The sequence below is a fragment of the Manacus vitellinus genome, unplaced genomic scaffold (genome assembly GCF_001715985.3).
Source record: "Manacus vitellinus isolate BGI_N305 unplaced genomic scaffold, ASM171598v3 scaffold_84_pilon, whole genome shotgun sequence".
NCBI lineage: Eukaryota > Metazoa > Chordata > Aves > Passeriformes > Pipridae > Manacus > Manacus vitellinus.
The window spans coordinates 368,649-381,730 of NW_021940840.1; the positions used below are offsets into that span (position 1 = coordinate 368,649).

At 49.7% G+C, this 13,082-nt stretch overlaps 1 protein-coding gene across 1 annotated transcript in view; it reads left to right on the plus strand.

Moving 5' to 3' along the window:
* The window catches only part of HORMAD2 (HORMA domain containing 2), a 22,889-nt gene extending 16,989 nt beyond the window's left edge, over positions 1–5,900 (plus strand). The window contains exon 13 of the mRNA XM_008933450.3: positions 5,313–5,900. Within this exon, the coding sequence (XP_008931698.1) occupies positions 5,313–5,429 (117 nt within the window). The 3' untranslated portion in view covers positions 5,430–5,900. The remainder of the gene's footprint in view (positions 1–5,312) is intronic.
* The last annotated feature ends 7,182 nt before the right edge of the window (positions 5,901–13,082 follow it).

Here is a 13,082-nt window from a genome sequence, read left to right on the forward strand (position 1 = left end):
TCCATGATTCCTGTGCCTTGCTGAGCTGCCGTGTCCTACACAGCTTGTGGCTGGAAGTGAAGGTCAGCACAAGTGGGTTCAATTGCAAATAACAGCTTAGAGATCAAGACCTTTGTTGTCTGATCTTTCCCAGGCAAAGCATGTCCAAAAGTGCCATGACAGGAGGCAGTTGAAGGGTGAGACCTGCCGTGTGCACAGCAATAGTGAAACATTTTTCTGTGGCAATGTCATTATCTTGAACTTTTGCAGAAAAGAAAAAAAAAGCAAGGTTTATCTCTAACTGTCCATCAAGAGCTGTATCTGATGAGAAGTTCCCAGAACATTTTCTCCTCTAAACCAGCTGAAGCTACACAGACCCAAGCAGTGAAGAGAGAAAGATTCAGAGATGAGCTTGCCTCTCCTTCCTGTGAGCTCAGGCCATTCTGGGAGGAGTGAGACAGGGAGGTCAGGAAATTCCTGGCTTCTCTCAGTTCACGTCAGATCCTCAGCTGTATCTTGGGGCCATTCATCCCTTCCATGAGTTATCCCTGTCTAGTGTGCAGGAAACAGTTTCCTAGTGATCTCTGAGTGCAGAGGTGAGGCCCATCACCCCACGGATCCGGGGAGGTTTAACCCTTGCGCCCTCGGATTCCCTGACAACTCCCCCAGGGACATCCCTGGGAAGACGTGGCGCTTCCGTGCTGGCTGCCATTCCATATATTCATACTAGCAACCAGACCCTCTGGAGAAATCCACATAAATTAAGGTAGGACAGATCTAATATCCCAGGAGGGACTGTTGGGTAGTAGCCTAGTAGGCAGGAGTGTCCATGGCCTTTCTCTTCCTCAGTGGAGAATTCCAGTGCTGGAATCATACGGGGAAGTGGGTTGGGTTGTGATCCAGCAATCAGAATGTCCATCATGGAAGACTACAGTGTGATTGAGGGCCCTGGAAGAGATTAGTAGGAGAGATAGTGATAATTTAGTCTTTCAGCAGGTATTTTTTAAGCATTTTTTTTAATACTCTGGAAAAATCTGCTCATTAGTCCTTTAAAAACTACAAGACACGTGAGGTGCAGAGCGGGCTGTGAGACAAAGAGATGGAGCTGAATGGCAAGGGTTTGAGAGTGAGCTGAGGAAAAGGCAGGGGCCTGGTGGGAGTCACTGATGTGTTGACGTGGCTTCCTGGGCACAAAAACGTGGCTGGTTTCCGCAGCAGGGCCACAGTGAGGCCCACCCGTGTCAGCTGGCTGTCCTGCTAACCAGCAGGAGCGTCCCCCATGGGTACAGAGATGAAAATCAGGAGTAGTTCCACTGATGTCAGTGTGACCACGTTACTGGAAACTGATGGGATCACAGTGCTGAGCCCACAGAGCCGCCTCCGCAGAGCCAGCGAGGTCGGGAGGGGAACCGGAGACTGGAGTGTCCAACCAACCTGCTCAAAGCACGGGAGGGGAACAGGACTCCACAACCTCCCTGGACAACTTGTGCCAGTCTTTGGTTGCTCTCATGGTAAAAAAAAAATAAGTTCGTCCTCATTTTTAAATAAAATTTCTTGTATTTCCCTGGAAGTGTCCATGGCCAAGTTGGACGGGGCTTGGAGAAACCTGGGCTAGTGGAAGATGTCCCTGCCCATGGCAGGGGTTGGGACTGGATGAGCTTTAAGGTCCCTTCCCACCCAAACCAGTCTGTGATTCCATGATTCTGTGATTCAGTTTGTGTCCATCTCCTGTCCTTTCACTGACACTGTGATGTGTCCTGTGAACTTTGATTTTCACTGTGCTTGGGGAGCATGGAGCAGCCAGCTGTCAGGGAGCAGGTGGGAATCACTGCCCTCACCAGCCCACACCTCCGCTCTTAGGGGATCAATTTAAAGAGTCACTGGCTTGATTTTTGAAGTGTCAGGAGTTTGCTGTGCTGTTGAGTCAGTGGTAGCTGCAGTTGAAATCACAGGATGCCTCAGGCACTGGGTCACTGTCATCCTGGTGAGAGTCCCCTGCACAAACTGTGTGTTGCCCTCACACCTGAGGGTCGCTCTGCCTTTTTTCAGCAGTTAAATCTTGTATCTCAGTCCTTATTCTTCCAGCTTGCTCGATGGAACTGCACTTCTTTTGACATGAATGTGCTTCTGAATTTGTCGGGGTAGTTACAAGGTACCAAACAAAACCCTCCATGTCCTGGACAAAGGGAACATTTCTGAGGGCAGAAAATTTGCCAAGTGCCAAACCTCAGCATGGGGCAGGCTGGGGACAAAGAGGGACACAGCCGAATGCTCTTGTGCAATTTTAGCTGCTCTGCATAAGGATGCCCTGGGAAGCAAAAACCACATCAGGACAGGAGAGCTGTAAATTTGCCTCGATTTATGCTGGGAATTTTCAGCTGGAATACTTGGGGACACTGGGGATTGCAAACTGGGTCCTGATTGTGTCTATCTAAGAATAGCAGTGTGGCTGTGGTCTGCTCATGCTGTTTGGTCCACCAGTCTGCCTTGGGAAGGCTTTAATCTAAGTCTAATCTATTTTTAGCCTGATATCTCCTCCAGACAACTCGCAGCTGTCCTGAGCTCTATGCCAGAAATTAGTAACACTTGTATGATTCACAAGTGAGCTGCGGTTCTACAGAAGAATTCCTTCTACAAAGTGTTACTTTTTTACACGTACTGTAAACCAGGAGATTCAAAGCCACTGTGTGTTCGTGGTATGACCCAGACCCTGAACTCCTCCTGGGACTCAGAGTCAGGAGGTTATGGATCTGTTCCTGCGTTTGCTACTTGATCTGGACTCGTCCCACCTGTCAGCATGGTCCCTGTGCAGGGTGGGCATGCAAGAGCCTGCACCTTGTCCTACCTGCTTTTACAGCAGCTGGCTCATCCCTGGAACTGGGGTTGTGTAAGAGGAAAAGCAGCCTTCCCGCAGTGCAGGCTCTGCCGTCAGTTATTCAACTCAAGCATCCCAGCGCATGGGAAAAATTAGAACTAATCAACTTCTGGAGGCTTTGATTGTATGTTTAGTCAATGGGAGGGATTTCCTGCTTCTCACCACACCGTTGAAGAGGTTTACTTTCTGGTTCAAGTCAAATAAACATACATAGAATCTGACTTAATCTCATTTAGAGCGATGTTTCTGACGAAGAAGCTGGAGTGTTTGGTTAAGGATGGGAGCTGAAGTTGGACATGGGGTCTGTTCCTGGCTCCAAGTTCCTCCATGAACTTGTAGCTGGGCAGGGACAGGCCAGGGCATGTTGTCTTTCGTGAAATACCTCTCCCTGTTGACATTTGATTCACTCAGTAGATGAACAGTGCTTGTCTAGAGCCCTCGATGGCTTCCATGGATGTTTTCAGTCCTCATCACAGGTTCCTGTGAGGTGCTCGTGCTGCCTGTGGTTAAGGGCAGGAAAACTGGGGAGAGTTGGAGTGTGGGCAGCTGCTCGTGGCCTCAAAAGTATCCCATCTGTGCAGAAAATTTGGGAGGAATGGCAAAGGGGTCAAATCTTCATGGAGGAGCTGTCTGGGGAAGATCTGTTCCTCACTAGAGGAAATAAAAGCACCAGGTCTTGCTAATGCTGTTCAGGCTAAAATAGGAGAGCTGCCTCATCCAGGTGACTGGGGCTGGGAGACTGGGAATCATCACCCTGCTTTGTTGTGTGGCCAGCAGGACAGGGACAAACCCTGCAGCTGTGTTAGCACTGCAGAGGCTCTGGATGCAGCTTTTCCTCCTCTGGGCCCTTTCCTTCAAGAAAAGGAAGCAGACAGGTTAAAACCATGCCAGGGAGGGGAAATTAAATATCTGCCTAAAATGCCCTTTGGAGCAGCTGGATATCAGGTGAGGAGCTGCAGCACAGATCCACTCATCCCCCTGTCCCTGGGCAGCGTCGGGAGCTCTGTCAGCCTGAGTGTGTGCAGGGTGAGGGAGAACCTGCCCAGCCCACTTTGGCACATTCTTGTTTTCTCTGTTTTTAAGGAAAGGAAATTGTACTTTTTGCATTAAGCAATATTGTGTTGCTCATCATGAAGAGGAGGGGAGAGGGGAAGAAAAACAATTTGAAACAGTCTAGAGAGGCGAAGGGGGGTTGCTTCAAAGTCTTTTGCTGTTAATCCCTAATCAGAACTGTTTCACACATTAGAGAGCCCATTGCTATGCAGAGATTGCCGAAGCCTCAAGGTCAGAGGGAAAGCAAGCCCTGGTGACGTGAGTGGGGAATTCTATAATGACCACATCTTGTAATCTGAAGACCTTGTGCTCATCCCTTGTATTCATCCTGGAATAGCTCTTCTTTAACTCCTTGTGCTTGCCCTGCCTCAGTTTCAGGATTCCTCGTGTTTTACAGTGACACTGGAGGGAGGGACTCCTGCTCTGGCGCAGGAATTTGGTTAGCACTCCTTTCCCTCTCCATTCACCTCGCTGTCATCCAAGTGAACTTTGTTTTGGAGGCGAAGCTCTGTGCTATGGTGTGTCCCTTCAGCTCAGCTCCAGTGAGAGAGGTCACATTGCCAGACTGTGCTTCGTCCCTTCTGGGTGGGCAACAACACACGTTGCTCTCAGCGGCCCCAGATTATTATTGTAAAAATGCAAATATGTGACATGATAAGGAGGATAAGTGAGTTTGTCCCCTGGCACAGCCAACACTTCAGCTGTCGTCCTGGCTGTCCATCTCCCTGTGGTCTGTCTGAAGTGCCTGTTCCATTGACTCATTTATATTCTCACATAGACTTATCTGTGTTTTTTAACCTCTTGGTTTGTAGGCTCAGAAGATTCTTGGGGGAGGTTTGTGTCTTTCTAGAGGGAAGTTAAACCTTCTGGAAAAAAGCTTGCTTGGCTTAGTTATTTTTCACAAAGTCACAGGTAGTTTCAAAGTCTGAGATTGATCAGCTTGTGCTGAATTCCCTGATGTACAGAGGGACTGTGTGTCTCCTCCTTACAGGCTGTGACCACAGATTTGACCTAAGTGCCCCCCTTCTTTTCCATATGCTCCTGAATACCTGAGGTTGGTGGAAAAGCCAGTACCCTATCAGCTATTATATTCCTCAAAGACCTCCTTGCTGCTGCTATTTTCTGTTGGCAGTGAGAAGATGGGTCCTGTTCATGTGCCACCAAACCCATTCCCTGTGCCTGAAGCTGAACCTGTTGCTTGCACAACTCTCACAGTCCCACCAGTTCCATCCAGTACTCCAGTTTTGATTCCTTGCCTAATTGCTTTTCTGGAGAACAGGATCACACTGAGCCAAGCCAAGAGGATCCAGGCACACACATGGCAGTTTTGGAAGCTTTACTTTTTGACTTATGTAGCAGGAGCCTGCTCCGTGAGAATGATCCCTGTTTCTGATGGTTCTTGCAGATAAACCTCCTGAACCTTGCCTTTAGCCAGGAAGAGGTAACAGGACCTGAGAAGAAAAGGAAGGTCAGTGAACCAGAGAAGCTGCCTCTGAACAGCAGGAAATTATGTTCATTCTGACACAGAATACATTTTGGAAGGTGTGAGTTTGCACTGTCATCTGACTGGTGCAGACCTTTCCTTCTCCCAGTGTTTAACCCTTCCGCGTGCCCTGTGTATTTGTGAATGTTTGTCTTGTGAAAACTCTGGATTGCAGAGAGACAACAAGCCCCAGAATTGTCATGGCATTGTCAACAACCAGCCCTTGTTTGATGTTCTAAAGTTGAGGATTTATAATTCTGTGCCAGTGGTGTCTGTGTGCTTCTTTCTGCCTCCTTCCCTCACACCTCCCACCTCTCACTGGCTAAATTCTCTCCTCTGGGGCTGGTGTGTCCTGTGCCACTCTGTCACCCGTGTTGAATGGCACTATTTCAAGATGAACTCTGAGGTGTCAGTGCCAGAGAGCACCAAGTCTCATGATCCACTAGATTGTGCTTAACTCCATCCTATCTGCTGTTTCCGGAGCATAGATTTTTATTTCAAAGAAGGGGTGTTATCTATATTGAGTAAAGAGATAAACCAATCTATACACATTTTCTACTGGTGCTGGATGGCTTTTTTTCTAACTCTGCAAGTAGTGTTGCCATGGCTGTATTATCAGCTCATTTCTAAACCAGCAGCCCACCATGTCCGAGGGGCTCAGGCAGCTGTGTGATGTTAATTCTGGTGCAATACACCCCGTTTAAAACCAGCTGGCATAAAGATCCCTTGTGTCTGCAAATACAGGTAAGGAGAACAGCACCTGGCAGGTATCTGACAAGCATCCAGGGCATCTGAGTGAAGGACCTTGGCCACCAGGGCCCTCACTTGGCACACCACGTTCCCTGTCACCAGTAACACGGTGATGTTGTCCGCTGTGGCACCACTCAGGCCCTCAGACGTGAGGGCTCTTCCCTACTGCTGGAACAGTGGTCTTTCCATGTCTAAAGTTACCAGGAGCTGGGATTGACACATCTCTCTTCTGCTCTTACTCTGCTTGGCCAGAATGAGGTGAAAGCCCAGCTGGACCTGGCTGACTGAGCAGAGGTAATGCCCAGACTGAGCCCCCTGAGATTCCTGCTGCCCTCCTCCAGGTAGCCAAGTGATGGATTGTGATCCTAATCCCACAGCGGTCTCCCTGAAGCCCCTGGCAGACAGACCCCCTGCCCATCCCTGAGCCCCCAACAGTGTCTGGCAGTTTTCCTGGCCTGATGCCTATTTCACAAAACCTGCAGAAGATGGGAATTTTCCATTTTATCCTCACTTTCTCTCCCGTGCTCTCCTTTTTGCACCTATGGCCTAATAAGCCAGTTTGTTCACATGCCAGAGCGAGCTAGAAACCTTCTTTGTGCCCGGGCTTTGTGACAATGTTTGCTCTCAGGGCTGCACACCCACGAGTGACCCCTGCTCTGCACGGGACAGCTCCGGGCCTGCCGTCAGCTCCCGGCTCTGCCCTGGCACCGCTGGGCTCTGGTGCCACATCCCTGCAGCCCCGACCCCTGCCTGCACTGCGGGCCCTGTGGTGTCATTGCATCCTGCCTGGGGATACTCAAACGTGGCTGGGATTTCAGCTGCTCCAACAAGGTTTTCTTCCTCCTCTACACACGACACCCAAGGCTGGGGGGCACTGGAACCTGCCCGGTGCAGACAGGGAGATGCCAAGTGCCCTGCCCCCAGTGAAAGCACAGCGAGGTGTCTCTGTGGGAGCACACACAGCCCCCACAAGGTGCACACATGACTCAGTGGAGCACACGGTGCCCTGCTCCTGTGGCCATGGCCGGGGCTCACTGTCTCAGCTCACACTGGGTTCTAATCAGGTATTTTACGGTAATGACTTTTAGTCATTTTCATTTCAGGCTTGGTTAGAAGTAAAGTAAGTGGTGATGAACTGCAGCAGTAAGCGTCTGATTTTCTTTCCCACAAACTTGTGGTTACCATCAGATTCTAAGAAAAGTCTTTCCACTGCAGATTGGAATCATCTAAGTCACTTACACATATCCTTTTATTTATTAGCGATTCTGCTTGGCTGGCTAAAGGTGAAAAAACCCTTTTTCTTGTGTTTCAGTCGCATTTCTAGTTAATACTCATTAACTGACTTAATGTATGTTACACATCATCAACCTGATTCACTACTGACATAAAACAGAAGCAATTCGTTAGTAACGGTCCCCTGCCAATTAGTGAACTAAATTACGTTTGAACAATTTTCTTCAAAGATTCTCCTCCTCCCCTCATGCATCATTTGGCAAGTCCCCTGCATGCTTACAGTAATTGTGTGCGTGCAGTGAAAGGAGACTGGTACCTCTTCAACCCAAATAAATGAATATGTGATCCTGGCGCTAATGTGAGTAATACAAAGAACCCCAGCCACCCTCCCTTTGATCGCCCAAAGATCCCAACAGCAATTAAGATTAGGAACCGCTTAAGACCCCAGAATATTGGGAACATTCTTGAAGGAAAAAATGAATGCTCCGCGGGGTTTTTCAGAAAATCAGTGAAGAAGGGGAAGCCGTTCTCGCCTGTCGCGCCCACGGGCTCTTTGATAGCTTTGATGTGGATATCCCCAACCTGCCGAACCACAGGCAGGTCGGCCGTGCTTCTGGAAATCCTTCCTTGTTTCTGGGATGGTGTTTAACAAGAAGAGGTCTCTCTGCTTCAAACTGAAAGTCAAACTGAAGTCAAACGGAAAAGGCATCGTCTCAACCACATCCTTAAATGCACTGTCCTCGACAAGAAAATAACCCCAGCCCCTGGTGCTGCGCGGGAAGCGGATGGACAGGTGTCAACATTTGTTTTTCACCTGAAAACAGGATTCTTTTGGGATTTCCAGTGCTGCGTGTGATCTAGGAAGTCATCTGATCTGATTGCTGCTGCTGTTTCGGTTTTGGAAGGATGGCAGAGAGGAGAAATGAAACATGACACAGGAGCAGGAGAAACAAAGATGATTTCGTGCTTAAAACAGGGGAGTTTTGTCATTGATTCCAGTGGAGTGTGGAGGGGCCTCTATCCATGGTGGTGAAACAAAAATCACTGTAACACTGTCCCAGTGAGCTGAGTGATAATTTTTTTTCCCTCCAATGGATTTTGGAAGCGATACCAGTGAAATGCCTTGGCTATACCTTGTTCTAAAGGTGATTAGAAATCAGCCAGTGCTTTCATGAGTGTAATTCCAATCATTAATCTTTTACCTGAGGGGCTGTTCCGTGAGATTACCATCTCAGGATTTTGGCTGGGACTCTAATTTTTGTAGGTTCTGCATTCTTCCTCTTGAGTCAGCAGGTAAAGTATGTGGCTGTGGCCTCCCTTTGTCATGCCACAGGGCTGCCATGCTTGGGGGGCCAAGGTCCTCGTGCCAAAAGCATAATGTCACCCTGCTGGAATCCCACCCACGTGTGTCGCCGGGCAAAGTCTTTTCTGTTAATGGATGAGTAAAATTTCACCAGGCTTTTGTTGTCATCACGAGGTAGGTAAGAGGGATTTGCATCTGAGCTGGCACATTTTCCATAATCAGTTTTCCAAGGCTAATTTAAGTCTGCCTGGCACATAGATCTTTCCTTTGAGCGGAGGCTGAGATTCCGAAGGCTCACAGGAGTTTTCCATAGGAAACGCCACCCTGGGTATCCATGTGCCAGACGTGCCTGTTTGGCATGTCCTGGACCATCAATGACCTACTGTTCTGATGCAGGATTGTGGGAATACCTTGCTGTGGAGCTGGTTTTGTGCTAGAAAAGTAGGAATGAAAATACTCTGGCTGTGGTCAGTGGATTCAACACTCCTATCCCTGGAAGCATTCAAGGCCAACTTGGATAAACTTGGAGCAACCTCATGTAGTGGAAATGTCCCTGCCCATGGCAGGAGGTGGAATGAGATGGACTTTAAGGTCCCTTCCAACCCAAACCATTCCATGATTCCATGATGTAACATCCTTCAGGAAGGTTCATGGGCTGTGGCTGCCAAGGAAAGCCCCCAGACCTGCCCTGGAGGGCTTTGAGCAAACCCCAGAGGGAGAAGAGGGATGTGGTTGTCAAATACAAGGTACTGGTTTCTTTTCCAAGCATGTCATGATAGATTCAGTTCATGCTACTTGTGTTTCTCTACAGGACGTGCAGCGAGGGGATGTTTACTCTGATGAAAGTCTGGGCTTGATAACAGGAAACCAAGTCCTTTGTGCAGTAAATTGACCTTGAATCACACACAGACCTTTTTTCAGTAACAGAGGGTAAGACTGTCTAAAATACAGGAAAATGGTGTCCCTAGAAAACAAAGTGGCATTTGGAGCTGGCGAGAATGTGCCCAAGGCTTTGCCAGCCTCAGCTCCCTGAATGTCAGCGCGAGCAGGTGGGGCCTCGGCAGGAGAGCCGGGGGCACAGTCGCCTTTTGTCCCTGAATACGTCTCCTTCAAAGTTCAGCCCAGCCAGTAAATGGAAGCTGCGTGTCCCTGTGGGTGAGGAGCAGCTCTGGGATGTGGGAGGCCTCGCTGTGGGGGGGTTCAGTGGTCTGGGGAAGGATCCCTCCCTCCCACTCCTCCCCACACAGAGAGTGCTGGCCTTTGGGGCAGGGGCCACCTCAGGAGCCCTGCAGGAGCTGCTGGTACAGGGCTTTGATCTTGTTGGATGTTTCTAGGTGCTTCCTCAGCATTAATAAAAAGTGTTACAGGATGCAGTCCCATTAACATCCAGTCATTCCAGAGTGAGGGAACTCTGCTTACATGCAAAAAAAGGTTGAATTTTTTCTCTTTACTGTTCCACCCTGGCAAGTGAGGCCTTTGTTGAGCTCTGCTCCCACATCTGCATCTGTCCTTTGATACAGCTCTCCAGGTATGGTATCACAGCACAGGTTGGGTTGGGAGGGACCTTAAAGCTCATCTCATTCCACCCCCTGCCATGGGCAGGGACACCTCCCACTAGCCCAGGTTGCTCCAAGCCCATCCAACCTGGCCTTGGACACTTCCAGGGATCCAGGGGCAGCCACAGCTTCTCCCTGGCAATCTGTTGCAGGGCTCCACCCTCACAGGGAACAATTCCTTCCAATATCCCATCTATCCTGCCCTCTGGCAGTGGGGAAGCCATTCCCTCTTGTCCTGTCCCTCCATCCCTTGTCCCCAGTCCCTCTCCAGCTCTCCTGGAGCCCCTTTAGGCCCTGCAAGGGGCTCTCAGGTCTCTCTGGAGCCTTCTCTTGTCCAGGTGACCCCCCCCAGCTCTCCCAGCCTGGCTCCAGAGCAGAGGGGCTCCAGCCCTGGCAGCATCTCCGTGGCCTCCTCTGGATTTGCTCCAGCAGCTCCACGTCCTTCCTGTGCTGTTCCTCAGGAGTGGAGGCAGCTCTGCAGGGGGGTCTCACTTGTGTGCAGCAGAGTGGGAGAATCCCCATCTTCCAATCCCAATAATTCCCCCTCATTCATTGCAGAGGGGGGAATTCATTGCAGACTGGATCTCATCCAGTGAAGGCAATTACCTGCCGCTGGTCATTCCTCTGAGGCCCTAAAATCCCACTTCAGCAGGGTTCTGGTGGTTCCTGTCTGTGTCTCCTCAGCAGAGAGCTGGGAAGGGACAGCACAGGTAGAACTTGGATTACCTGTGTGTTCTGCTGAAAGCTCAGGTCAGCTGCCTGTGGGATGGGTTAGTTTTCATTCAGAACCTTTCCCTGATCTGGCTCATCCCACAGCCAACAGCTGATGATGGGAATGGTCCTTGGGGCGGGGGAAAGGACCTCTTATTTTGGCACAGAACTCCATGTTGACCACCTTCAAGAGGAGCAGGAGACTTGTAGCACAACAGAAAACCTCCTCCAGGACAATTTGGTGTTACTCCATGGCAAAGAGGTGGTGAATCAGTGCAGGCTTCAGCACCTGGAAGGTTTTGGTAAGCAGGACACCCAGGCAAGGCCGAGTTGCCTGTACACAACCAAATACTTCCCTTGGCTGGTGCTTGGTTGGCTGTTACCTGGTTTTCTTGCCTGTGTGCTGGAATTACACTGAAGTAAAAAAAGAATCAGGACCTGACATCATGTTCTTTCTATTTTCAAAGTGCTGCACAGAGAGTTTAACTGGAAGCTTCAGGGCAGGAATATCCAAAAAAACCCAAGCACTCGTAGTACTCCTGTGCATTTTGGCTAAGGCCAGAGGGGCTCATCCAAAGATACTTTGCCGCGTGGATTAATTTTGGGAAAGCTTTGTGTGCTTAAAAGCTTTTGGTGACTTGGAAATCGGGCCCACAGTCAACTCACAAAGTTTCTGTGAAGGAGATCCAAGGACTTGACATGGATGTGTCAATTTTCTGCTTTAAAAGAGACGTCAGCCTGCAAGTAAACTTACCGTGGCGGTGGTGTGTCAGAGGGCCATTACCTACTTATTTCCAAAAATTATTTAGCCGACTGGCTGGCCAGCTTTCCTTTTCCCAGGCTGTTTGAGAGAATGTAAGAGCTTAGCTACTTGGCTACAAGAGATTTTCTTCTCTGAAATTGGCAGCTGCTCATTCCGGAAGAGAAGCAGCATATTTGGCCACTGATTGCAAAAGAAAAGGGAAAACCATTATTTTTTCATTTCGCTTATTTAACCATCCAGTGGGAGACATTGACTGTATTTGGGTGACCCTTGTTGCTATGGCTTTGCTAAGGCTTCCCTATTCCTTAAAAGTAGAAAATCAGAGTATTCAGTTCTGAAAAATGCATATATTCCTCTTGGCTGGGTTCGGAGCGAGCGGGAGCCAAGTGTCTCATTGTGTCAGGCCTTACACAGCAGCACATTCAACGTCACGGCTTCATGAGTCAGGGTTTTCTGTCTGAAAAGGATCACGTCAAGGAGCCCGGGACAAAAATTCCCTATAGCCCAGCAACAGAGCCTGCTGTGTAAGAAGCTCTGTGAGCAAAGAGAGGGAGATGTGAAAGTCAGATATCTCTGCCTGGGCATCCTTCCACGCCGGACAAAGGAAGCGCTCCGTGGCGGTCAGCGAGGCTCCGTGACTCAGGAGCTCTGAGAGCCGCCGCTGCAGCGCAGGGCGTGAAACTCGGCCGGTGGCTTTGCTGAGGTCAGGATGCCTTTGAAGTCACTCCACGAGCGCCTCAACGCTCGTGTTTCTGGGGCCGTGCTGGACCGAGCGTGGCGGCTCCTGCTCAGACTTGCTGGGATCTCTCGTGGCGTGCCGGGAGCTCCGGGTCGCTACGTCATGAGGGCGTCGCTTGTGTCATCCTCAGCCCCCAGTGCATCACTGTGGCAGGAAACGCTGCCCGTGGGCAGGCTTGGCTTTTTCAGTGTCTTGCAACTGGTATTTCCTCCGCTTTCCATTAGTAATTCCATTAATCCCTCAGGATTTATTTCATCAGCAGGTCACCAGATTTTTACCAAGGGGGTTGAACGATTTGTGTAGGACCTGGAGTGACAGGACAAGGGGCAATGACTTCCCACAGACAGACAGTAGCCTTAGATTAGAAATTAGGAAGAAATTATTCCCTATGAGGGTGGTGAGGCCCTGGCCCAGGTTGCCCAGAGAAGCTGTGGCTGCCCCTGGATCCCTGGAAGTGTCCAAGGCCAGGTTGGACGGGGCTTGGAGCAACCTGGTCTAGTGGGAGGTGTCCCTGCCCATGGCAGGGGGTGGAACAGGATGAGCTTTAAGGTCCCCCCCAACCCAAAATATTCTACAATTCTGTGATCTTTATTCTCACTATAAAGAGGGAGAAGCTTAAATTTAAACTGGAAGTGAC